At 48.5% G+C, this 25,087-nt stretch overlaps 1 protein-coding gene across 2 annotated transcripts in view; it reads right to left on the minus strand.

Moving 5' to 3' along the window:
- LOC145361345 (2-oxoglutarate dehydrogenase complex component E1) overlaps positions 1–25,087 on the minus strand; it is a 104,689-nt gene that overhangs the window by 10,857 nt on the left and 68,745 nt on the right. For both annotated transcript variants that reach the window (XM_080217017.1, XM_080217016.1), the window contains 12 exons: positions 24,547–24,701; positions 23,820–23,966; positions 21,559–21,649; positions 21,210–21,389; positions 17,968–18,096; positions 16,336–16,515; positions 12,149–12,301; positions 11,336–11,438; positions 10,093–10,221; positions 7,009–7,159; positions 2,190–2,317; positions 561–739 (listed from right to left, as the gene is read on the minus strand). In XM_080217017.1, coding sequence (XP_080073143.1) covers positions 561–739; positions 2,190–2,317; positions 7,009–7,159; positions 10,093–10,221; positions 11,336–11,438; positions 12,149–12,301; positions 16,336–16,515; positions 17,968–18,096; positions 21,210–21,389; positions 21,559–21,649; positions 23,820–23,966; positions 24,547–24,701 — 1,725 coding nt within the window. The remainder of the gene's footprint in view (positions 1–560; positions 740–2,189; positions 2,318–7,008; positions 7,160–10,092; positions 10,222–11,335; positions 11,439–12,148; positions 12,302–16,335; positions 16,516–17,967; positions 18,097–21,209; positions 21,390–21,558; positions 21,650–23,819; positions 23,967–24,546; positions 24,702–25,087) is intronic.

A 25,087-nucleotide genomic window follows, 5' to 3' on the forward strand; every position in this document is an offset into this window, starting at 1 on the left:
CCTGACCTGCACATCCTTGGAGCGTGGGAGGAAACCTGAGCATCCGGAGGAAACCCACACAGACAGGGGGAGAACGTGCAAGCTGGGAATCAAACCCAGGTCTCTGGCACCGTGAGGCAGCAGTGCTAACCACCATGCCATGGCACTACCCCCCCAAGCTTATCATTCTCTCCACCCTAGCTATGACTAACACTACAGTCTGCACCTTCTCCTTTCCTTCTCCCCTATGTACTCTATGAATGGTATGCTTCATCTGTATATCATGCAAGAAATAATACTTTTCACTGTATCCCAATTCATGTGACAATAATAAATTAGTTCAAATCATCCCGAGCTGTGACTGTAATACTACACTCTGCACCCTCTCCTTTCCTTCTCCCCTATGTACTCTATGAACAGTATGCTTTCTCTGTATAGCATGCAAGAAGCAATACTCTGTATCTCAGTACACGTGACAATAATAAATCAAACAATACTTTTCACTGTATCCCAGTACATGTGACAATAATAAATCAAAACTCCCAAAACATCCCCCCACCCCCCGAAGGGTCCAGCCTTACCATTCCTTCCATGCCGTGAGGAAGCAGCAGGACGATTCCATTCTGCCGCACCCACTTGGCCTGTCCCGGGCTGATGAACTGATCAATGATGCACTGGGCGGTGTTGTGGAAATCACCAAACTGAGCCTCCCACAGCACCAAGGCATTGGGACTTGCCATGGCAAAGCCCAGCTCGAAACCTGCAAACAGAGAATCAGGCAGTGCACCAAACAACAGAAAGGACGGCTGCAAACTCTGTGGTTTCCTCTTTGGTATCTTATTCAACTGGCTGTTCACCACAATTGAGAGGGGTGATCTTACAGAGGTCTATAAAATAATGAGGGGCACAGATCAGCTGGACAGTCAATATCTTTTCCCAAAGGTCGGGGAGTCTAAAACTAGAGGGCACAGGTTTAAGGTGAGAGGGGAGAGATACAGAAGGGTCCAGAGGGGCAATTTTTTCACACAGAGGATGGTGAGTGTCTGGAACAAGCTGCCAGAGGCAGTAGTAGAGGTGGGTACAATTTTGTCTTTTGAAAAGCATTGAGACAGTTCCATGGGTAAGATGGGTATAGATGGATATGGGCAAAGCAGCCCCGCTTGATTGTTTGTGGATGGGGTGCCATTCACTCCCTCCACCACCGACGCTCAGTAGCAGCAGTGTGTACCATCCACAAGATGCACTGCAGCAACTCATCCTTAGACAGCACCTTCCAAACCCACACCCTCTACCATCTAGAAGGACAGGGGCAGCAGATACATGGGGAACACCACCACCTGCAAGTTCCCCTCCGAGCCACTCACCATCCTGACTTGGAAATCTATCGGCCGTTCCTTCACTGTCGCTGGGTCAAAATCCTGGAATTTCCTCCCTAACAGCACTGTGGGTGTACCTACACCACACGGACTGACTGATGTCCAATAACAATCCTGGAACTCCCTCCCTAACAGCACTGTGGGTGTACCTATACCACACAGACTGACTGATGTCCAATAACAATCCTGAAACTCCCTCCCTAACAGCACTGTGGGTGTACCTACACCACACAGACTGACTGATGTCCAATAACAATCCTGAAACTCCCTCCCTAACAGCACTGTGGGTGTACCTACACCACACGGACTGACTGATGTCCAATAACAATCCTGGATCTCCCTCCCTAACAGCACTGTGGGTGTACCTACACCACACGGACTCCATCGTTTCAATAAGGCAGCTCACCCACCACCTTCTCCAGAGAGAGGGAAGTTAATGCTGGGCCCAGCCAGGGGCAGTCACATCCCACAAATAAATGGAAAAACTGGTTACAGCTGCTGGTGGTGAAGATGATGAAGGTTCACTCCAAAGGCTGGGGTATGGGGCAGAAACAGAACAGACGCGCTCAAATTCAACTTTAACCCTGGCCAAGAACAAACGCCCTCAGAGGCCATGGCTTTTTGGAGGAATTGAATTGTGGCCTCAGTTACTGACCCAACAATCACAGGAAGCATATGCAAGCTGCCCTATCCCCCCCACGATCAGTCACAGTCTGCGTTTTATTCACAGTGTACTCAATGTTTTCCCCACAGGCACACACGCACTCTTCCCAGCACCGACTCCTCAGCAAGCTTGGCACAGGGGTATCCAGAGTGAAGTAGTAAATGTCCTACCCAGCACCCCGTATTCAGAGAGGGAGCTATTGCACACGGTGTAAGGAGCCTGGTTGGGCCACAGGTGATTCATGGGGATGCAGGTCCTCTTATCCACGTTCTGGTCATGCAGCACGTGATGGCGATGGCTGAGAGAGGAGCAAGAGGGAGCAGGAGCAAGAGGGAGGGAGGGAGCAGGGCGTGGACGGAGGTGGGTGGGGCAGAGATGGGGGGACCGAGAGAGGGTGGGGGCGCCAAGACGGAGGGATAGAGAGAGAGAGAGAGGGAGAGGGAGAGGGAGAGGGGGGGTGGTGGGGTGACAGAGAGGAGGGGGAAGAGGAAGAAAATATTTTTCTTTAGTATCAGACCGAGTAACAGGAATCAAATAATTCACACAGTTAAAACCGGCATCCATCCAACTACACCCTGCAGTGTAGGCCGCGGCGCACAATATCAACCCACCCTTCAATCCCCTCATATTGGTTCTAGCAATCAAAGCCCCACATTCTCGAGGTAAATTACTCCCTCACTGAATTATTTCTGCCTTAACTTTGCCAATAAGGTTCGCCTCTGTTGAAAGCTGAGACCGAACGCAACACAAACGGGCTGAGGAGGAAAGCTCGCATGCACACCGAGACCTGGCTGTCCTTCTGGCTGTGACACGACCAGAGTTGAGACTCTATCCCGTCCACACCCACCCCGACTGTCCTCCACACAATCGACTACACCCTAATCGAGATCGTTAACACTGAAATGGACCCATAATCAGGGGGCTGCCACTTGGAAACGCCACCCCACAGCACCCACCCACCTCCACCTGTCCCTATGCCAAGCAGAACGTCAATGGTTACGTTACTGGCGGAGTAACCCAGAGACCTGGCCGAATAAACCACTGTTGAAGATGGGTTCAAATCCCACAACTGAACATGGAGTATTGAAGGTAGGTGACTTAAAGAAATCTGAAATATAAAGCTAGTCTCTAACGGTGGCCATGAAACTACTGGAATGTTTTAAAACTCGTCTGGTTCACTAATGTCCCTTTAGGGAAGGAAATCTGCTGTCCTTACCCGGTCTGGCCTACATGTAACTTCAGAGCCACAGCAATGTGGTTGACTCTCAGTGATCTGGAAACGATCTGGCAAGACACTCAGCACATAGAATGCCTACAGTGCAGAGGGCGGACATTCAGCCCATCGCGTCCGCACCGACTCTCTGATAGAGTTTCTGACTCAGACCCTATTCCCCGTGAAGTCACACATCTACCTTGGCCAATTCTGCTAACCCACACATCTTTGGACACCAAGGGGCAATTTAGCATGACCAATTCTGCTAATCTACACATCTTTGGACACCAAGGGGCAATTTAGCGCGGCCAATTCTGCTAACCTACACATCTTTGGAACGTGGGAGGAAACTGGGTACCTGGAGGAAACTCCACACAGACAGTGACCCAAGTGGGAATCGAACCCGGGTCCCTGGGGCGATGAGGCAACAGTGCTAACCACAGTGCCCTCTTATTCTTCTGAATTCCAAGTGAATACAGGCCCAGTCGACCCAATCTCTCCTCCTACGGCAACCCTGCCGTCCCAGGAATCAGTCTGATGAACATACGCTGCATTCCTCTCTTAGGTAAGGAAAATAGAGCTTTGGTGCATTTTCTCTGTGCGTTACAATCCTATATGTTTACGCCCTATCTCCCTCTATAGAAAGTACATCCTTTCTGAACTAAGGAAATATTTTTGGTACATTTTCTCTAATCCTGTCTGTTAACACCCTATGCAAAAACACTTTGGTTTAACTGAGCCCTCTGTCTCTACAAGGAGACTTCCCCTTCTGTCCTTACAAAGTTCCTCTCTCCACCTTACACTTATCACAGTGTTTTTGGATTTAACTTAATGCTACCTGCTGATCTTCCTTTGCACCTTGCTTTGCTTTTAACCTTTAATTCTCTCCTGTACATTTCACAGTGCTGGGTCTTGACTCAGTCTTGTCTCTGGCACTTTATCAGAAGAATGTTGGTATCGGATTTTACTTTATTCAAAATAAAACACGGGTGGCACAGTGGTTAGCACTGCTGCCTCACAGCGCCAGGGACCTGGGTTTGATTCCTGTCTTGGGTCACTGTCTGTGAGGAGTTTGCACCTTCTCCCCATGTCTGCATGGGTTTCCTCCAGGTGTTCCCGTTTCCTCCCACACTCTAAAGATGTGCAGGTTGGGTGCATTGGCCATGTTAAATTGACCCTAGTGTCAGGGGACTGGCATGGGTAAAGTGTGAGGTTATGGGAATAGGGCCTGGGTGGGATTGTGGTTGGTGCAGACCTGATGGGCCAAACGGCCTCCTTCTGTACTGCAGGGATTCTATGATTCTATTCACTTATGGAAAGCGAGTGTTGCTGGCTAGCCCAGCATTTATTGCCCATCCCTAGTTGCCCTTTGGAGGGCAGTTGAGAGTCAACCACATTTCTGTGGCTCTGGAGTCACATGTAGGCCAGACCGGGTAAGGACGGCAGATTTCCTTCCCTAAAGGGAACCAGATGGGTTTTTCCGACAATGGTTTCATGGTCATCAGTAGATTCTTCATTACAAATTTTCAAAAACAAAAATTGATTTCAAATTTTTTTGAACTGTGGTGCACGAAGGCTGTGGTGAACCTAGTAAGGAGGAAAAGAAAGGTGTACAAAAGATTCAGGGAACTAGGAGATGTTAAGGATCTTGAGTATAAGGATTGTAGAAGGGAGCTTAAAAGGGAAATTAGGAGAGCCAGAAGGGGTCATGAGAAGGCCTTGGCGGGTAAGATTAAGGAGAATCCCAAGGCCTTCTATAAATATGTGAAAAGTAAAAGGATGAGAAGAGAAGGGATAGGACCTATAAAAGGTGAAGGGGGAAAGGTCTGTGTGGAACCAGAGGAAATGGCAGAGGTGCTTAATGAGTACTTTGCCTCAGTATTCACAGTGGAAACTGATCTGGGAGATTTTGCTACGGTTTTGCAGCAGATGGAAAAGATTGAGTATGTGGATATTAAGGAGGAGGATGTGTTAGAACTTTTGAATTCTATCAAGATAGATAAGTCGCCGGGACCAGATGGGATGTACCCCAGGATACTGTGGGAGGTGAGGGAAGTGATTGCAGAGCTCCTGGCGATGATCTTTCTGTCGTCAATGGAGATGGGAGAGGTTCCGGAAGATTGGAGGATTGCGGATGTAGTTCCTATTTTCAAGAAAGGGTACAGAGATAGCCCGGGAAATTACCGACCGGTGAGTCTGACCTCAGTGGTTGGTAAGCTGATGGAGAGGCTTCTGAGGGACAAGATTTATGAGCATTTGGACAGGTTTGACATGATCAGAAATAGTCAGCATGGTTTTGTCAAGGGCAGGTCGTGCCTTACGAGCCTGGTTGAGTTCTTCAAAAATGTGACTGAACACATTGACAAAGGAAGTGCAGTGGACGTGGTGTACATGGACTTCAGCAAGGCGTTTGATAAGGTCCCCCATGCAAGACTTCTTGCGAAGGTGAGAGGGCATGGGATCCAAGGGCCTTTGGCCTTGTGGATCCAGAACTGGCTTGCCTGCAGAAGGCAGAGAGTGGTTGTGGATAGGTCTTTTTCGGCATGGAGGTCAGTCACCAGTGGAGTGCCCCAGGGATCTGTTCTAGGACCCTTGCTGTTTGTCATTTTCATAAATGACCTAGATGAGGAAGTGGAGGGATGGGTAAGTAAGTTCGCTGATGACGCAAAGGTCGGTGGTGTTGTGGATGGTCTGGAAGGATGTCAAAAGTTGCAGCAGGACATAAATAGGATGCGAGACTGGGTGGAGAAGTGGCAGATGGACTTCAACACGGATAAATGTGTAGTGGTCCATTTTGGCAGGACCAGTGGGATGAAGGAGTACAATATCAAGGGCAGGAGTCTTAGTAGTGTTGAAGAGCAGAAGGATCTTGGGGTCCGGGTCCACAGGACTCTTAAATCGGCCTCGCAGGTGGAGGATGTGGTCAAGAAGGCGTATGGTGTACTGGCCTTCATTAATCGAGGGATTGAGTTTAGGAATCGGGAGGTAATGCTGCAACTTTATAAGACCCTTGTCAGGCCTCATTTGGAGTACTGTGCGCAGTTCTGGTCGCCTCACTATAGGAAGGACGTAGAAGCTACTGAAAGGGTACAGAGGAGATTTACAAGGATGTTGCCTGGACTGGGAGGCATGCCTTATGAAGTTAGGTTGAGGGAGCTGGGACTCTTTTCCCTGGAGAAACGAAGGTTGAGAGGCGACCTGATAGAAGTTTATAAAATGTTGAGTGGAATAGATAGGGTGGATTCTCAAAGGCTATTTCCCCGGGTTGAAATGGTCGCTACGAGAGGCCACAGATTGAAGGTGCGGGGAGGCAAGTACAGAAGTGATGTTAGGGGTAAGTTTTTCACTCAGAGGGTGGTGAGTGAATGGAATCGGCTGCCGTCAGTGGTGGTGGAGGCGAACTCGCTGGGGTCTTTTAAAAGACTTCTGGATGAGTATATGGAATTTAGTGGGATTGGGGGTTATAGATAGGTCTATAGATTGGTAGGTGTTGATGTGATCGGCGCAACTCGTGGGCCGAAGGGCCTGTTTGTGCTGTAGTGTTCTATGTTCTAAATTCCACCACTTGCTGTGGTGGGATTCGAACCTGGGGTCTCCAGAACATTATCCTGGTTCTCTGGAATACTCATCCAGCAACAATACCACGAGGCCACTGCTCTCCCATATTGTTGGATGTGTGAGCTAAGTCAATAAACTCTCTCTGGTGCCTCAGTTTTAACTTCACGCAGTTGAGGGGGGGACAGATATTGAGACTTCCAGTGTAGCAGCAGCATTACCTGAAAGTTCCTCTCTCCACATCCTGCCCACTCAAACGGATATGAATCCCTTCATTCAGCAAGGACCCGAAGGCCATGTATTCTGCTAGAGCCCAATCCACCGTGCGGTTCTTCACCATCTCACCACGACCTTTAAGGATACGAGTTAGACCTGAGGAAAGAGTTGAAATAAGTGCAAAAGCAACCACCGGGCAACGATAAACGGAGAGTTTTCAGTTTGAGTTTATTTATTAGTGTCACGGGTAGGCTTACATTAACACCGCAGTGAAGTAATTGTGAAAATCCCCTAGTCGTCACATTCTGGCGCCGGATCGGGTTGAGGGAGAATTTAGCACCGAACCTGCACACCTTTCGGACTGTGGGAGGAAATTGGAGCACCCGGAGGAAACCCACGAGACACTCCGCACAGTGACTCAAGCTGAGAGTCGAACCTGAGTCCCTGGCGCTGTGAGGCAGCACGATAATCACAACTGCAATGCGCGATAATGATTTGGAGGAAAGATATAAATTGGGACGATTATGGAGAACGGGAGAAAATGGATAGTTGGTTGGAATCTGATTGGCTGAGAGGATTAAGAATTTTTTTTTCCATTGATTCTTGGACATGCATGTCGCTGGCTGGGCCAGTATTTATTGCCCATCCCTCGTTGCCCTTGGAGGGCAGTTGAGAGTCAACCACATTGCTGTGGCTCTGGAGTCACATGTAGGCCAGGCCGGGTAAGGACGGCAGATTTCCTTCCCTAAGGGGAACCAGATGGGTTTTTCCAACAATGGTTTCATCAGTAGATTCTTAATTCCAGATTTTTTTGTTTAAACGGAATTCAAATTCCACCATCTGCCGTGGCAGCATTCGAACCTGGGTCCCCAGAACGTAGGCTGAGTTTCTGGATGAATAGTCTAGCAATAATACCACTAAGGCATTGCCTCCTCCTGATGAAGCCAAGAAGTAGTGGGAGATGCAATTTAATGTCCAGAAACGAGAGAGGATGATATACAATAGGGTATAAAATAAATGGGAAAAATCTTCAAGAAATGACACAATGATCAAAAGGGGGCTAATTACAGTTAAACCATTAGACTAGAGCAAGGCATGCAGAGAAGTCCTAGCAAGTAATAGTTAAATAAGATCAAATAATAAGTATGGAGAAACTAGTCCAGTCATGGCTGTTTCTCCTAATCAAACATGTGTAGGTTAGGTGGATTGGCCATGTTAAATTGCCCCTTAGTGTCCAAAGGTGTGCAGGTTAGGTGGATTGGCCATGTTAAATTGCCCCTTAGTGTCCAAAGGTGTGCAGGTTAGGGGGTTTAGCAGGACAAATACATTAAGTTACGGGGATAGGGCTTGTTGTCGGTGCAGGCTCGACGGGCTGAACAGCCTCCTTCTGCACCATAGGGATTCAATGAGCCAAATATCTTCACTCCTAGGAGACAAATGTCTAGGTATCCACTGAGTGATGCCACAAGATTGTTCAGTTCTTTTAGGATTTGGGGAGTTTTGTCTCCAGGTATCACCCACCCCACCCCCAACTGAGATTGGGCATGTTTCCCCAGAGAGTTAGCACCGACAGTGACTTGGGGAGCATGAGGGCGCATGGCGGAGATGTCCAATAGATGGGGGGGATGTTCACACGGGTCAGCATGCTGCTGGGTGGGGACTGTGGGGCCATCCAGCACCATATTAACAGAAGAACATAAGAAATAGGAGCAGGAGTAGGCCATCTGGCCCTGCGAGCCTGCCCTGCCATTCAATAAGATCATGGCTGATCTGTCGTGGCTCAGTTCCACATTCCCGCCCTCTCCCCATAACCCTTAATCCCCTCGCTTATCAAAAACCCATCAACCTGCGTCTTAAAAATATTTAGCGAGGCAGCCTCCACCACCTCAACGGGCAGAGAATTCCAGAGATTCACCACCCTTTGAGTGAAGAAGTTCCTCCTCAACTCAGTTCTAAACTGCCCCCCCCTTTATCTTGAGGCTGTGCCCCCTAGTCCTACTGTCCTTTCTGAGCAGGAAGAGTCTCTCCACCTCTATCCGATCCATCCCATTCATCATCTTACATGTCTCAATGAGATCTCCCCTCATTCTTCTAAACTCTAACGAGTACAAGCCTAGTTTATTCAGCCTCTCCTTGTAGCTCAACCCCCTCAACTCCGGTATCAACCTAGTAAACCTCCTCTGCACTCCCTCCAAGGCCAAAATATCCTTGCGTAAGTGCGGCGGCCAAAACTGCACACAGTACTCCAGCTGCGGCCTCACCAATGCCCTATACAGCTGCAGCAAGACCTCCCTACTTTTATATTCAATCCCCCTATGAAGGCCAGCATCCCATTCGCCTTCCTGACCACCTGCTGCACCTGCAAGCTGGGTTTTTGCGACTCATGCACAAGGACCCCGAGGTCCCTCTGCACCGTCGCCTGCTGCAGTTTTTCGCCACGTAAGTAATAGTCCTTTCTACCATTATTCCTACCAAAGTGGACCACCTCACACTTGCCAACATTAAATTCCATTTGCCATTTCCTGGCCCATTCGCCCAGCCTATCGAGATCTTTCTGCAGACTCTCCACACCCTCCGCGCAATTTGCCGTTCCACCAATCTTGGTGTCATCAGCAAATTTCGACACCCTACACTTGGTTCCCTCCTCCAGATCATCTATATAAATGGTAAATAGCTGAGGCCCCAGCACCGACCCCTGAAGCACTCCACTAGTCACCAACCGCCAATCTGAATAGCACCCATTGACTCCCACTCTCTGCCTCCTATTTGACAACCAATCCTCTATCCACGCTAACACCCTACCCCCAACTCCATGCCCCCTTACCTTCTGCAATAACCTATTGTGAGGTACCTTGTCAAACGCCTTCTGAAAATCAAGGAAGACCACATCCACCGGCTCTCCTCTATCCACTGCCCTAGACACATCCTCATAGAACTCCAATAAATTTGTCAGACACGACTTCCCCTTAACGAAACCGTGCTGCGTCTGCTCTATCAAGCAATTCCCCTCAAGATGCCTCGCTATTTCCTCCTTGATGACGGATTCTAACATTTTACCTACAACAGACGTTAAGCTAACTCCCATCTACCTCCATGAATAGTGAAATCTTCAACTGGCACAGAGCTGGCCACCTCGCCAATGTGAGTCAGTGTCTCCTCACTCAGCCCAGTAGACGGACACGTCATGCTTTTCGGCTGCCCGTCGAGGGTGAAGAAACCTAAGGGCAGAAGGTGAAGCACGTGTCAAAAGGGAGAAAGACAACACAGAGACACGGCATTGACTTCATGGTTCTTCCACTCCCTCCCTCCCCCAGCGATCAAAGCCTCGCTCCTCTCCCCTTCACACTCAGAGACAACAGTTTCACAACACAAGCTTCAAGTCCAACAGGTTGATTTGGAATCACGAGCTTTGGGAGCGCTGCTCCTTCATTAGGGGAGTGGCAGTTAGTTCACAAACACTGCATATATAGACCAAGACACAATTGCAGGATAATTCGCAGACAGGCAAGGGTTGACGAAGGATCATCCAGACACGAAACATTGGCCCTATTCTCTCTCCACAGATGCTGTCAGACTTGCTGAGTTTTTCCAGCATTTTTCTGTTTTCATTGCAGGCTTAGATTAACACTGCAGTGAAGTTACTATGAAAATCCCACACTCCGGCGCCCGTTCGGTTTACACTGAGGGAGAATTTAGCACCGAACCAGCACGTCTTTTGGAGTGTGGGAGGAAACCGGAGCACCCGGAGGAAACCCATGCAACCACAGGAAGAACGTGTAGACTCCGCATGGACAGTGACCCGAGCTGGGAATCGAACCCGGGTCCCTGGCGCTGTGAGGCAGCAGTGCTAACCACTGTGCCACCATGGCTCTGTCAGGGGGTGGTCCTGCTCTCCAGAGGCTGGCAGCAATGGGAAACACGCCCCTGCTATTCTACTTGCAAGAGGAAAAAACACAAAACAATTGCTACTACACACTACACCTCTCTGAATCAATGATTGCCGTCACCAATGCGACCTTGAATAGCATGCACATCGACTCAAGGTGACCTCCCTCTCCTCCTGACACACTTTAAGCACAGATTAATAGATTTGAGAGGGACGCAGTCTGTGAACAGCTACACTGACTATTTAATTACTTGTGACTCTGCCTTCTCCGGCCAAACAGCAGCTTAGCTTCGTCAAGAAGCACACATTCGCATTGTCCTCTCCAACTAGGACAGCAGAATAGTGGCAATGGCTTCTTACTTCAATGTGAATCTGAATCACACAGTCCTTCTGAAAGTGCCCCTGCCTTGTCTGTAGCCCCCTGCATTGCCCGCTGAAATACCTACCAGGCCAGGGGGAATCCAGCCAGTGCTTGATGTGCATGATTTTCTCATCTTTCGATCTGGCGTAGGCCTCCTCGCAAATCTTGTCATACTTGGCCATTTCCGCCTATAGCACACAAAAACAAACAATAATAAATTAATACACGCCTTCACAATCGTAACTAAAACACCAACTGAGCGTGTGCGCATACACACACACACACACACACACACACACACTGTGAACATACATACGCACAGGAACACAACTACAAGATTATGAGGAGCATGGACAGAGTGGACAGTCAGAAGCTTTACCCCAGGGTGGAAGAGTCAATTACTAGGGGGCATCGGTTTAAGGTGCAAAGGGCAATGTTTAAAGGAGATGTACGAGGCAACTTTTTTTTTTTACACAGAGGGTGGTGGGTGCCTGGAACTCACTGCTGGGGGAGGTGGTGGTGGTGGAAGCAGATACGATAGTGAGTTTTAAGGGGCACCTGGACAAATACATGAATATGTCGGGAATAGAGGGATATGGTGCCCAGAAGGGTAGGGGGTTTTAGTTCAGTGGGGCAGCGTGGTTAGTGCAGGCTTGAGGGCTGATGGGCCTGTTCCTGTGCTGTCATCTTCTTTGTTCTCATTGAGGTACAATGATAAACAGTGTGTTTTTGGGGGGGGGGGGGGGCGGCGCGGTGGTGGTGGTGTGTGTGGGGCCGGGGGAGCGGGGAGAGGGGATGGAGAAGGGAGGATTCTCCGGATCGCGAGTCTAGTATGACAGCACGATGTCACCTGCAGCTTGACACACACCCATCGCTAACAAATAGGAGGAACCCAAACCTCAAACTCTTGCTGCGTCACAACTCCCTCGGACATCAGTTCCTCGGCGTACTTCCTCAGCACAGCTTTCTGCTTCTTAATCTGCTTGTACATCAGTGGCTGCGTGAACATCGGTTCATCCATCTCGTTGTGACCATTACGCCGATAACAAACCTTTAAAAATAGACCACAAGCGGGCTCAGGTTCCCCATCAGAAAATCACAGTCTGTCAAACATCTTTTGTGTATTTCTTTATCAGTGTCACAAGTAGGCTTACATTAACACTGCAACGAAGTTACTGTGAAAATCCCCTAGTCGCCACACTCCTGTTCGGGTACACTGAGGGAGAATTTAGCACCTAACCAGCACGTCTTTTGGACTGTGGGAGGAAACCGGAGCACCCGGAGGAAACCCACGCAGACATGGGGAGAACATGCAGACTCTGCACAGGGAGATCCAAGCAGGAATCAAACCCAGGTCCCTGGCACTAGCAGTACTAACCATAGTGTTACCATGCCACCCTTCGCATTTCTCCAGCTTTCTCCCATCCACTGCTAATCCCTCCTTACTGAACAGCTCCCCTGCATTCTCATCTTCCACATCTGGTAGGTGTGGTGGGATTGTCACTGGGCTAGTAATCCAGAGACCCAGGGTACTCAGAGTCAAATCCCACCAGATTAGAAGGTAGAATCTGAATTCAATAACAAACATCTGGAATTAAGAATCTACTGATGACCATTGTCGATTGTCGGAAAAACCCATCTGGTTCCCTTTAGGGAAGGGAATCTGCCGTCCTTACCCAGTCCGGCCGACAGCAACGTGTGTTGACATTTAAGTATTCTCTGAATTAGGGCTGATCCAGCCAGTGAAGCCCATGTCTGAATTTAATAAAACAATCTACAGTCTCGGCCTCTGCATTGGATATATTGGACACGGTACAGTGAAGATTCACTAGGTTGTTCCCTGGGATGACAGCATTGCCCTGTGATGAGAGGCTGCGTAACCTGGGTTTGTATTCCCTGGAGTTTAGAAGAAGGTGAGGCGATCTCATTGAGACGTACAAGATTCTGCAGGGGTTTGACAGGGCGGACATTGACAGATTGTTTCAGCTGGTTGTGGAACTCTGATTGGATTTAATTTATTACTGTCCCATGTATTGGGATACAGTGAAAAGTATTGTTTGATTTATTATTGTCACATGTACTGGGATCCAGTGAAAAGTATTGTTTGATTTATTATTGTCACGTGTACTGGGATACAGTGAAAAGTATTGTTTGATTTATTATTGTCCCATGTACTGGGATACAGTGAAAAGTATTGTTTGATTTATTATTGTCCCATGTAGTGGGATACAGTGAAAAGTATTGTTTGATTTATTCTTGTCACGTGTATTGAGATACAGTGAAAAGTATTGTGATTTATTATTGCCCCATGTATTGGGATACAGTGAAAAGTATTGTTTCTTGCACGTTATACAGATAAAGCATGCTGTTCAAAGAGTCGAGGAGAGAGTGCAAAATGTAGTGTTAGTCACAGCTAGGGTGTAGAGAAAGATCAACTTAATGCAAGGTAGGTCCATTCAAAAGTCTGACAGCATCAGGAAAGAAGCTGTTCTTGAGTCAGTTGGGATGTGACCGCAGGCTTTTGTATCATTTTTCCGAGAAATCGAGAACATGGGGGGGTGCACCCTCGGGATTAGGGGATGGTTATTTCGCACTGAGATGCGGAGAAATTTTTGCTGGTGGAGGAATTTAAGACACAGGGACACAGTTTTGGGGTATGGGGCCAATCATTTGGGTCTGAGATGAGATGAGGAGTAATTTCTTCACTCAGAGGGTTGTGAATCTTTGGAATTCTCTATCCCAGAGGATTGTGGGGTGTCCCAGCCTTGAGGACATGCGAGACTGGATCAAACGGTATGTCAGGGAATCGATGTTCCCTGGGATTTGGAGAGGGGAAGATGGAGTTGAAACTGAGGATGGGCCATGATTGTATCGAATGGGGGAAGCAGGCAGGGCTCCAGGGGGCCGAATGGTCTCTCTCTTGTGCTGCTACATTCTAAAGTAAACTCTTCATTGAATCCCTACAGTGCAGAAGGAGGCCACTAGGCCCATCGGGCCTGCACAGACGACACCAACACTGGGGTCAATTTCACGTGGTCAATCAACCTGACCCGCACATCTTTGGATGGGTCAATGGGGGACGCAAGCAAAAGAGAAAATGCTGGAAAATCTCAGCAGGTCTGGCAGCATCTGTAAGGAGAGAAAAGAGCTGATGTTTCAAGTCTGGATGACCCTTTGTCAAAGCTAAAAGGCGCAGAAAGTGGGAGATATTTATACTGCAGGGGGGGGGAATGAAAAATGAGTCATAGCCACAGAAACCAGGGGAAAGGCTGCTAATGGCAGCCCATAGAGAGAATAAAGGGTGTGAGCGGCCAAACAGCAGGGAAGCTGAAATCAGAGGGTAAACCGTGACAGATGAAGATGTGGGGGGAGAGAGGGAGATGGGCGGGAGAGAGGCAAGATGGAGGAGGGGGGAAGAAGGGAAGCAAAGGGAGAGAAAAAGGAAGGGAAGTGGGAATAAAATAGGGCAAAGAGCAGAGCGGGAAAGGAAAATAAAGAAAGACAATAAAGTAGTAAAAAAAGGTAGAGAACAGTTAAGAATGAATTAAAATTAAAGTAACGGGGTTGAGGGGACGAAGGGAATTTCTTGACATTGCTGGCTTAGAAACAGAAACAGAATTGACCAGCTGACGGTTTTGCAAGGGGCGACGTGCCCTAGCCACCTCAGCAATGTAATGGGTTATCGATATTCTATCACAGTCAACCGAGACGACAGTTATCCGACTCCTGTCACACAAACAAACATAAGAACTCGGAGCAGGAGTCGGCCATCTGGCCCTCCAGCCTGCTCCGCCATTCAATAAGATCCTAAATCTGCTCCCCCTTATTTTGAGGCCATGCCCCTAGTTCTAGTTTCACCCGACAGTGGAAACAACTTCCCTGCTTCAATCTTATCTATTCCCTTCATAAACTTATATGTTTCGATCAGATCTCCCCCTCATCCTTCTGAATTACAATGAGTATAGTCCCAGTCTACTCAGTCTCTCCTCATAAGCCAACCCTCTCCACTCCGGAATCAACCTAGTGAATCTCCTCGGTACCCCCTCCGGTGCCAGTATATCCTTTCTCAAGTAAGGAGACCAAAACTTTACACAGTACTCCAGGTGTGGCCTCACCAGCACCTTATACGGCGAAAAACTGCAGCAGGCGACGGTGCAGAGGGACCTCGGGGTCCTTGTGCATGAATCGCAAAAACCCAGCTTGCAGGTGCAGCAGGTGGTCAGGAAGGCGAATGGGATGCTGGCCTTCATAGCGAGGGGGATTGAATATAAAAGTAGGGAGGTCTTGCTGCAGCTGTATAGGGCATTGGTGAGGCCGCAGCTGGAGTACTGTGTGCAGTTTTGGGCGCCGCACCTGCGCAAGGATATTTTGGCCCTGGAGGGAGTGCAGAGGAGGTTTACTAGGCTGATACCGGAGTTGAGGGGATTGAGCTATGAGGAGAGGCTGAATAAACTAGGCTTGTACTCGTTAGAGTTTAGAAGAATGAGGGGAGATCTCATTGAGACGTATAAGATGATGAATGGGATGGATAGGATAGAGGTGGAGAGACTCTTCCCGCTCAAAAAAGACAGTAGGACTAGGGGGCACAGCCTCAAGATAAAGGGGAGGCGGTTTAGAACGGAGTTGAGGAGGAACTTCTTCACTCAAAGGGTGGTGAATCTCTGGAATTCTCTGCCCGTTGAAGTGGTGGAGGCTGCCTCGCTAAATATTTTTAAGAAGCGGGTTGATGGGTTTTTGATAAGAGAAGGGATTAAGGGTTATGGGGAGAGGGCGGGAAGGTGGAACTGAGCCACGACAGATCAGCCATGATCTTATTGAATGGCGGGGCAGGCTCGAAGGGCTAGATGGCCTACTCCTGCTCCTATTTCTTATGTTCTTATGTTCTTATACAGCTGCAACATAACCTCCCTGTTTTTAAACTCCATCCCTCTAGCAATGAAGGACAAAATTCCATTTGCCTTCTTCATTACCTGCTACACCTGCAAACCAACTCCTTGTGAAAGAAGGGTCTGGCGTCTCCAAAGCCCCTCCGCCCCGCCCCCTCCCACCGCAATCCCAAACCCCTTCTCCTTTCTCCCCACCTACCAAATCAACCACCACATCCTTATGGAAAGTGCTCCTCCACTCGGCAGCCACATTGCACACGTACATCACTGCCTCGGGGTCATCTCCATTCACGTGGAAAATCGGGGCGTTCACCACACGGGCCACGTCGGTCGGGTAGGGGGAAGAGCGGGCCACTCGCGGGTCAGTCGTGAACCCAATCTGACAAGGCAATTTGAAATTCATCAGACACAGAGTCCAACCGTGGACAGCGTAAGGCATGTTATAACAGTGAACTTTCATTTGGGTCCACGATCGCCCTCCTGACCATCTTTCTCCTCAAGAGATTGTCCCTCTGAAGCAATTTATTACCAGGTCACAATCACAACTCTCATCATTAGATCCCAGCTTCCTGAGATTATTACCTGAAGTAAAAGGATTTCTGCAGGGTTATTAAAGTTTAAGTTTATTTATTAGTGTCAGGGGTAACAATGAAGTTACTATGAAAATCCCCTAGTCCGCACACTCTAGGGACTGTTCGAGTTACACCGAGGGAGAATTTAGCACCTAACCAGCACGTCTTTTTGGACTGTGGGAGGAAAATTGGGCACCCAGAGGAAACCCATGCAGGAAAACGCGCAGACTCTGCACAGACAGTGAAGGTCCCTGGCGCTGTGAGTCAGCAGTGCTAACCATCGCGCCACTGTGTTATGGGGAAGTGGGACTAGCTGTGCAACATTAACAACAGCCGGCATAGACACAATGGGCTGAATGGCCTTCCCCTTGAGGTAACCACTCCAATTCCATTCTTATGCTTTTTACACCCCGGGACAAGTGCAAGAATGCATTTAGGAGCGGCACGTTGGCACAATGGTTAGAACTGTTGCCCCACAGCTCCAGGGACCTGGATTTGATTCCCGGCTTGGGTCACCGTCTGCGTGGAGTCTGTATGTTCTTCTCGTGTCTGTGTGGGTGCCCACATTCTGAAAGACATGCTGGTTAGGTGCTAAATTCTCTTTCAGTGTACCCAAACAGGTGCTGGAGTGTGGTGACTAGGGGATTTTCACAGTAACTTCATTGCAGTGTTGACATAAGCCTAACTTGTGACACTAATAAATAAACTTTCAACTTCACTAGGACGGGAACGGAGGGGAATACACAAGTGGTGAGCCGAGGGTGCTAGGAAATGGTTCGAATTGAGTCAAACTTGCTGCGTGGAAGCTGGGACAGCCCAATGTTGGAACAGCAGGGCCTCTATTGGTTCTTGCTGGACTGAAGGAGACGAGGGGAACAGGACAAGGCCCCCAGCCCAGTCAGCGTCCCACAAACAGAGGTCTGTCGGCATGTTCAGCAGTAGATAAGAAAAGGAGGCGAATGCTAATTGCCACATTACATGAAGCCTTGGCGTAAAGATGGGCTGAGACTGGGGCTTGCTCGAGAGTCCAGTAGCCTGGACTCTCTGGGTCCCTTAAACGGTTCGCTTTAGCAGCAGAGTCCCATTGGGGAGGTTTTCAGAGCGGGGCCCCGTTTGCCCAGAGAAGAACGCAGTTTTGTTCTCACGGGTCAACTCTGAATCACGTGTTTAGTCAAGTGACTATTCTTCCCATCTCTACTGGGAGGCGAAGCTACTAGAGACAGTCAGAGAGCGCGTAACCCTTTCGACAATTACTGTACCTGGTTATTCACCACCACGTGAATTGTTCCGTGGGTTGTATACGATGGGAGGTCACTCAAGTGGAAGGTTTCGTAGACAATTCCCTGCCCCGCAAAGGCTGCATCGCCGTGCAGAAGAATGGACATTACCTGGAACAGGTCAAAGTTTAATCAGTAAACATCTCTTGTAGTAGATTTCACTGCCAGTGAACTGAACACCAGTCAGCTTTCTACCCCACCACCCCGCAACTCCTGACAAGTTCATACTGAAATTTACCTGTAAAAGTGGAACAGTGCCATGGTGGTTAGCACTGCTGCCTCATAGCGCCAGAGATAGGGGTTCAATTCCCACCTCACTTCAGCTGTAAAATGTTCACCCTTTACCCTCAAACTATGATCCCTAGTTCTGGACGCCACATGATCAGGAACATTGTTTCTGAATCTGCTCTGTCTAATCCTGTTAGAATTTTATAAGTTTCTATAAGAACCCCTCTCTTCTAAACTCCAGTGAATATAATCCTAACCGACTTAGTCTCTCCTCATATGATAGACCTGCCATCCCAGGAATCAGCCTGGTAAACCTTCACTGTACTCCCTCTATAGCAAGGACATCCTTCCTCAGATAAAGGAGACCAAAACTGCACACAATACTCCAGGTGTGGCCTCACCATCACCCTGTACAACTGCAGGAAAACATCCCTATCCCTGTACTCAAATCCTCTCGCTATGAAGGCCAACATACCATTTGCCTTCTTTACTGCCTGCTGTACCGGCGCTTACTTTCAGCAACTGATGCACGAGGACACCAAGGTCTCACTGAGTATCCGCCTCACTCAATTTACACCCATTCAAATAATAATCTGTCTTCCTATTATTGCTACCAAAGTGGATAACCTCCCACACAGCAGACAGATGCATTTTTGTTTCATTTTTGGTTTTTCCACGTAGCGTTTGAACAGGTTGATTGACAAGAGATAGATAGTCATTTGAAGGAGTAGGAGGAGCTAAGCTTATGGAGAAAAGTCGGCAGTTTCTGCTTGGGTCTGTAAGCAAAAAGTATTTTTCTCTCTCTCACTCTCTGGAGATTGCTATCTTGGAACTAGTAACTCACGCTCTCCAAGAGTGTCCAAAGGCGCTATGACTTGTAACAAGTGAATCACATAAGCCTGTATTGTTTGCTAACTGATTTCAAAGAGGGGTTTACGAGGAATATTGCTGTGAGGAACTCGTTAACAATTAAAAATTGTATCTGGTCACGTTTCAGTATTTTAATCCAGGTCACTAACAGTCTGTCCTGGTCCCCCCATGCCAAAACTATAGTTAAGAAAGCCCCACCAACGCCTCTATTTTCTCAGAATACTAAGGAACTTTGGCATCTCCGCTACGAGTCTCACCAACTTTTACAGATGCACCATAGAAAGCATCCTTTCCGGATGTATCACAGCTTGGGATGGCTCCTGCTCTGCCCAAGTCTGCAAGAAATTACAAAGGGTTGTGAATGTAGCCCAATCCATCACACAAACCAGCCTCCCATCCACTGACTCCAACTACACTTCCCGCTGCCTTGGGAAAAGCAGCAAGCAAAATCAAGAACCCCATGCACCCTATATATTCTCTCTTCCACCTTTTCCTATCAGGAATAAGATACAAAAGTCTGAGATCATGTATTAACTGACTCAAGAGGAGCTTCTTCCCTGTTGCCATCAGACTTTTGAATGGACCTACCTCACATTAAGTTGATATTTCTCGGCACCTGAGCTATGACTGTAACACGACATTCTGCACCCTCTCTTTTCCTTCTCCCCTACGTACTCTGTGAACTGTATGCTTTGTTTGTGCAGCATGCAGGAAGCAATACTTTTCACTATATCTCAATACATAATCATAGAATCTACAGTACAGAAGGCCATTTAGCCCATCCAGACTGTACCAAAAACAATCCCACCCAGGTCCAATCCTATTCCTGTAACCCCACATACTAACCTTCCTAATCCCCCTGACATTAATGGGCAATTTAGCACTGCCAATCCACCGAGCCAGCTCGTCTTTCGGACTGTGGGAGGAAACCCACACAGACATGGGGAGAATGTGCAAACTCCGCACAGACAGTGACGCAAGCCGGGATTCAAACCCGGGTCCCTGGCGCTGTGCCAACCCTAAAAGGTGACACTGTTTCAGAAATACTGCACCAGCAGATGCCATGGCGGACATAACAGCGCACGGGCTGGGGGTGTGGGGGTGGATCCTGAGTTTAAAACTATATGCAAAATGGCCCAATCACAGGAGGAATAAGATCCGGTAAAGAGATGGCAGATGGAATTTAATCCGGACAAATGTGAATAATGCATTTTGGAAAGCCTAATGAAGATAGGAAATATACAGTAAATGGCAGATCCCTTAAGAGTATTGACAGGCAAAAGGATCTGGGTGTACAGGTACACAGGTCACTGAAAGTGGCAACGCAGGTGGAGAAGGTGGTCAAGAAGGAATATGACATGCTTGCCTTCATCGGCCAGGGCATTGAGTTTAAAAATTGGCAAGTCATGTTGCAGCTTTATAGAATCTTAGGCTGCATTTGGAATAGTATTCAATTCTGGTCGCCACACTATCAGAAGGATGTGAAGGCTTTGAAGAGGGTACAGAAAAGATTTACCAGGATGTTGCCTGGTATGGAGGACATTAGTTATGAGGAGAGGTTGGAGAAACTTGGTTTGTTCTCACTGGAACGACGGAGGTTGAGGGGCGACCTGTTAGAAGCTCATAAGATTATGAGCGGATAGTCAGAAGCTTTTTCCCAGGGTGGAAGAGTGAATTACTAGGGGGCACAGGTTTAAGGTGCAAGGGGCAAGGAGATGTATGAGGCAAGATTTTTACTTTACACAGAGTGTGGTGGGTGCAAGGAACTTGGGGGAAGAAGTGGAAGCAGATACGATAGTGACATTTAAAGGGCGTCTTGACAAGTTACATGAATGAAATGGGAATAGAGGGATATGGTTCCCGGAAGAGTAGAGGGTTTTAGTTCAGCCAGCAGCATGGTCAGTGCAGGCTTGGAGGACCGAAGGGCCTATCCCTGTGTTGTAAATTTCTTTGTTCTTTGTTTTAAAGATTCCTCTCCCAAGCTCTAAGTCTTTTAAAGAGGAACTTCTGTTGTATCAGCGGGAGACCTTGTTCCTCCCACCTTCAGCATACACTCAGAGTACGATTAGTTTCCTTGAGGGATACAAGGGCTTGTACGACAGAGGAGCTGATCAGACGTGTTGTACCTTCTTTCCTTCTGTGTCACTGAGGTAAAACTGTTCCGCTTTGGTCTTTCCTTGTACGACAGGGTCAACGGCCTCCAGATGCGAAGGGTTGGCCACCAGCGAGAGGGTGATGTTCCGGTTAGTGACACGGTTGATCCGCCTGTGGTACATCCCCAAGTGGTATTTCACGTCACCGGTACCCTGTCGAGAAAGACCAACAAGGCAGGGTCACTCTCAGCCTTTGGGAGACACCTACGACTCCACTAACGTCCGAGCGAAGCTGGTCTTAAAAATAAAAGGCTTTGCAGTGCACTGCGCAGAAACACTGACCGCCAGCCAGACGTCCCCCCACCCCACCCAGAGCACTCACCTCATCCGCAGCTTCCAACTTCGAGTCAAACTGACAGAAAATCTGCTCCAGCTCCTTCCGGATGACGTTCGCCAACACATTCAGGCGGCCCCTGCACAGGACGAGGAGACGCGTGAGAAACAAAGCCCACAGTAAGAGGGCTGCAGTTGGGTCGGGCAAACCAGTGGTCCACAAGGCACTTACTGAGCCGGGTTCTGAGGGCAGCACACTCGCCCCACTCTCTAGGGGAAGAGATTTCTCGGAATTCTCTATCGGATTTCTTGGTGACTGTTACATATTATCATAGAATCCCTACAATGCAGAAGGAGGCCATTCAGCCCATCGAGCCTGCACCGACCACAATCCCACCTGGACTCTGTCCCAACAACCCCATGTATTTGCCCTAGCTGGTCTCCCTGACACCAAGGGGCAATTTAGTACGGTCAATCCACCTAAATACATATCTTGGACGCTAAGGGGCAATTTAGCGCGGCGAATTCACCTAACCCGCTCATAAAATCATAGCAACCCTAAAGTGCAGAAAGAGGCCATTCGGCCCATCGAGTCTGCATCGACCACAATCCCATGCAGGCTCTACCCCCACATCCTTACACATTTACCTGTTAATTTTTCTAACCTATGCATCCCAGGACACTAAGGAGCAATTTAGCATAGCTAATCAACCTAACCTGCACATCTTTGGACTGTGGGAGGAAACCGGAGCACCCGGAGGAAACCCACGCAGACACAAGGGAGAATGTGCAAACTCTGCACAGTGACCCAGGCCAGGATTTGAACCCGGGTCCCTGGTGCCGTGAAGCAGCAGTGCTAACCACTGTGCCGCTCCATACTGATGGCCTCTAGTTATGATCTTTCCCCACAAGGGGAAACATCATTCTCTCTGTATCCTTGTTGTTAGTAACCTTTCAAGATTTTAGAGTGCTCGATTAGGTTATCCCAGCAGCCTTTATTTTCCAAGGGAAAGGAAACCCAGTCTGTCAAATCTTTTCTGATAATATAATCGCTCCCTCAATGTCAACAAAACAACGGAGATTGCCATCGACTTCAGGAAGCAGAGTGGAGAACATGCTCCTGTCTACATCAATAGGAACAAAGTTGAAAGGGTCGAGAGTTTCAAGTTTTTAGGTGTCCAAACCATCAACAACCTGTCCTGGTACCTGCACGCTGACACTATAGTTTAGAAACCCACCAACGCCTCTACTTTCTCAGAAGACTAAGAATCAGCTACGACTCTCACCAACTTTTACAGATGCCCCATAGAAAGCATCCTTTCTGGTTGTATTGCAGCTTGGTATGGGCTCCTACTCTGCCCAAGACTGCAAGAAACGACAAAGGGTTGTGGATGTAGCCCAATCCATCACACAAACCAGCCTTCCATCCATTGACTCTGTCTACATTTCCCACTGCCTCGGGAAAAGCAGCCAATATAATCAAGGACCCCACACACCCTGGACATTCTCTCTTCCATCGGGAAAACACAGGAAGGAAGCTGTTCTTGAGTCAGTTCATGGTCTGTAAAAATTGGAGACAGTCATAGCCTTAGCCTCCTGAGAAAGAGGCGTTAGTGGGCTTTATATTCAATAATTCGGAAAAGCTTTTCATAGAATCCTACAGTGCAGGAGGCAGCCCTTCGGCCCATCGACCACAATCCCACCCATTTCCTTATCCCCATATTGATGGAGTGCGTACAAAGAAAACGTTTTCTCTTGTGGGGGAAGAGCAGATGCGATATAAATAGACACTGAGAAATCCAATAGGGAATTCAGAAAAACCTCTTCACTCAGAGTGGGGAGAATGTGGAACTCACTGCTACAGGGGAGGTTGAGGTGAACAGGGTGGATAAACATGAGGGAGAAGGGAAGAGGGAGAAGGAAAGGGGGAGTTCGGAGATAGATGAGGGAAGATGGGAGGAGACTTGAGTGAAGCCTAAGTGCTGACATGGGCTGGGTGGGCTGAATGGCCTGTTTCTGTGCTAGATATCCTAGCTTTGGAATCCTACTCCTGTCAGTGGAAGGGTCAAGCCCCGTTTCACTCAATTCCCAAAGTGAGCTGCATTGACACAAAGTGGAGGTGAGTCAACTGGTCCATCCATGAGCTGCAGGTTAACAACAGGTCAAACATCCAAAGGGCCGGAATTAGCCAGCCGGACGGAGAAAGAAAAGGGGAGTGAAAGATAACGCTGGGGCTTTCTTTATATCCGCTGTGGGGAGTGACTAGCTCCCAGTGGCAGGGAGCCCTGACCCACTAGCCTCCGGCGTTACCTGTGAGGCATGCCCATGATGATGTTGTCAACACCATTTTCACTGGACTTGTCGATGATGGTCTTCAGTGCAGGAATCAGCACCTCGCAGCCTTCCAGGCCAAAGCGTTTCTCCGAGGACCATTTCCTCTGCAGAAACTCCTCAAACCTGAGAGAGAGAGAGAGCAAAGAACATCAAACCGACGGAAGGATAAGAATGAGGCACAGCCATCCTGATGATAAATTCAGAGTATCGAGGGGTTAATCGATTCAAAGCCATGCAAAATTGGCTTCTTAAAACCACGCAACCAGAAATAAGTCAGGCAAACCTTCTGATATGCTCCCCCACCCATATGATACGTAAGCACGTTCTGGATGGTGTCGAGCTTCTTGAGTGTTGTTGGGAGAAGCACCCTTCCAGGCAAGCGGGGAGTATTCCACCACACTCCTGCCTTGTGCCTTGTGGATGGTGGACAGGCTTTGGGGGAAATCAGGAAGTGAGTTACTCTCTGCAGGATTCCCAGCCTCTGACCTGGAAGACCTCCAGAAGAGTGAGAGGGGGAAATCTCATTGAAACATCAAGGATCCTTAATGGGGCTTCACACATTAAATGCTGAGAGGACGTTTCCCATCATGGTAGAGTCTAAGACTGGAGGGCATTGACTCAGAATAGAGAAAAACGTATGCCTGTCCTTCCTATCAGGCATTTGTTGAGTTGCCCAGTTTCGGCAGGGGGAGAAAATACTGACCTGGTAGAGCGGACCAGCCTGGCCAGGAGGGTACGTTTCTCTTCGTTCGTGAACTGCATGGCACTCGGAGTCTCAAACTTCTGCCTGATCCACTGGCATTGTTCCAGATCATTGATAAACATGAACTCCACGCCAATGTGTTGGCAGTACGACATCTGCCGAGAGGCAAGAGAGCACTTGGCTGAGTGCAGGACGTGCGAAAAGATGCCCACTAACGCTATTTATCAGACAAACACCATTAGACCATTAACAAAAAAGCGCCAGAGTTTCATTTCTCCTTGGCAGTTGTATCAGTCGAAGTAGGAATACAAGTGTGGAACATTTTCTGATATTCGGTTTAAATGGGGCGACACGATGGCACAGTGGTTAGCACTGCTGCCGGGTTCGATTCCCAGCTTGGGTCACTGTCTGTGCAGAGCTTGCACCTTCTCCCTGTGTCTGTATGGGTTTCCCCCGGGTGCTCCAGTTTCCTCCCACAGTCCAAAGATGTGTAGGTTAGGTGGATTGGCCATGCTAAATTGCCCGTTAGTGTCCAAAGATG

Source organism: Carcharhinus amblyrhynchos, chromosome 34 (genome assembly GCF_965287045.1).
Source record: "Carcharhinus amblyrhynchos chromosome 34, sCarAmb.v2.hapA, whole genome shotgun sequence".
NCBI classification, from domain to species: domain Eukaryota; kingdom Metazoa; phylum Chordata; class Chondrichthyes; order Carcharhiniformes; family Carcharhinidae; genus Carcharhinus; species Carcharhinus amblyrhynchos.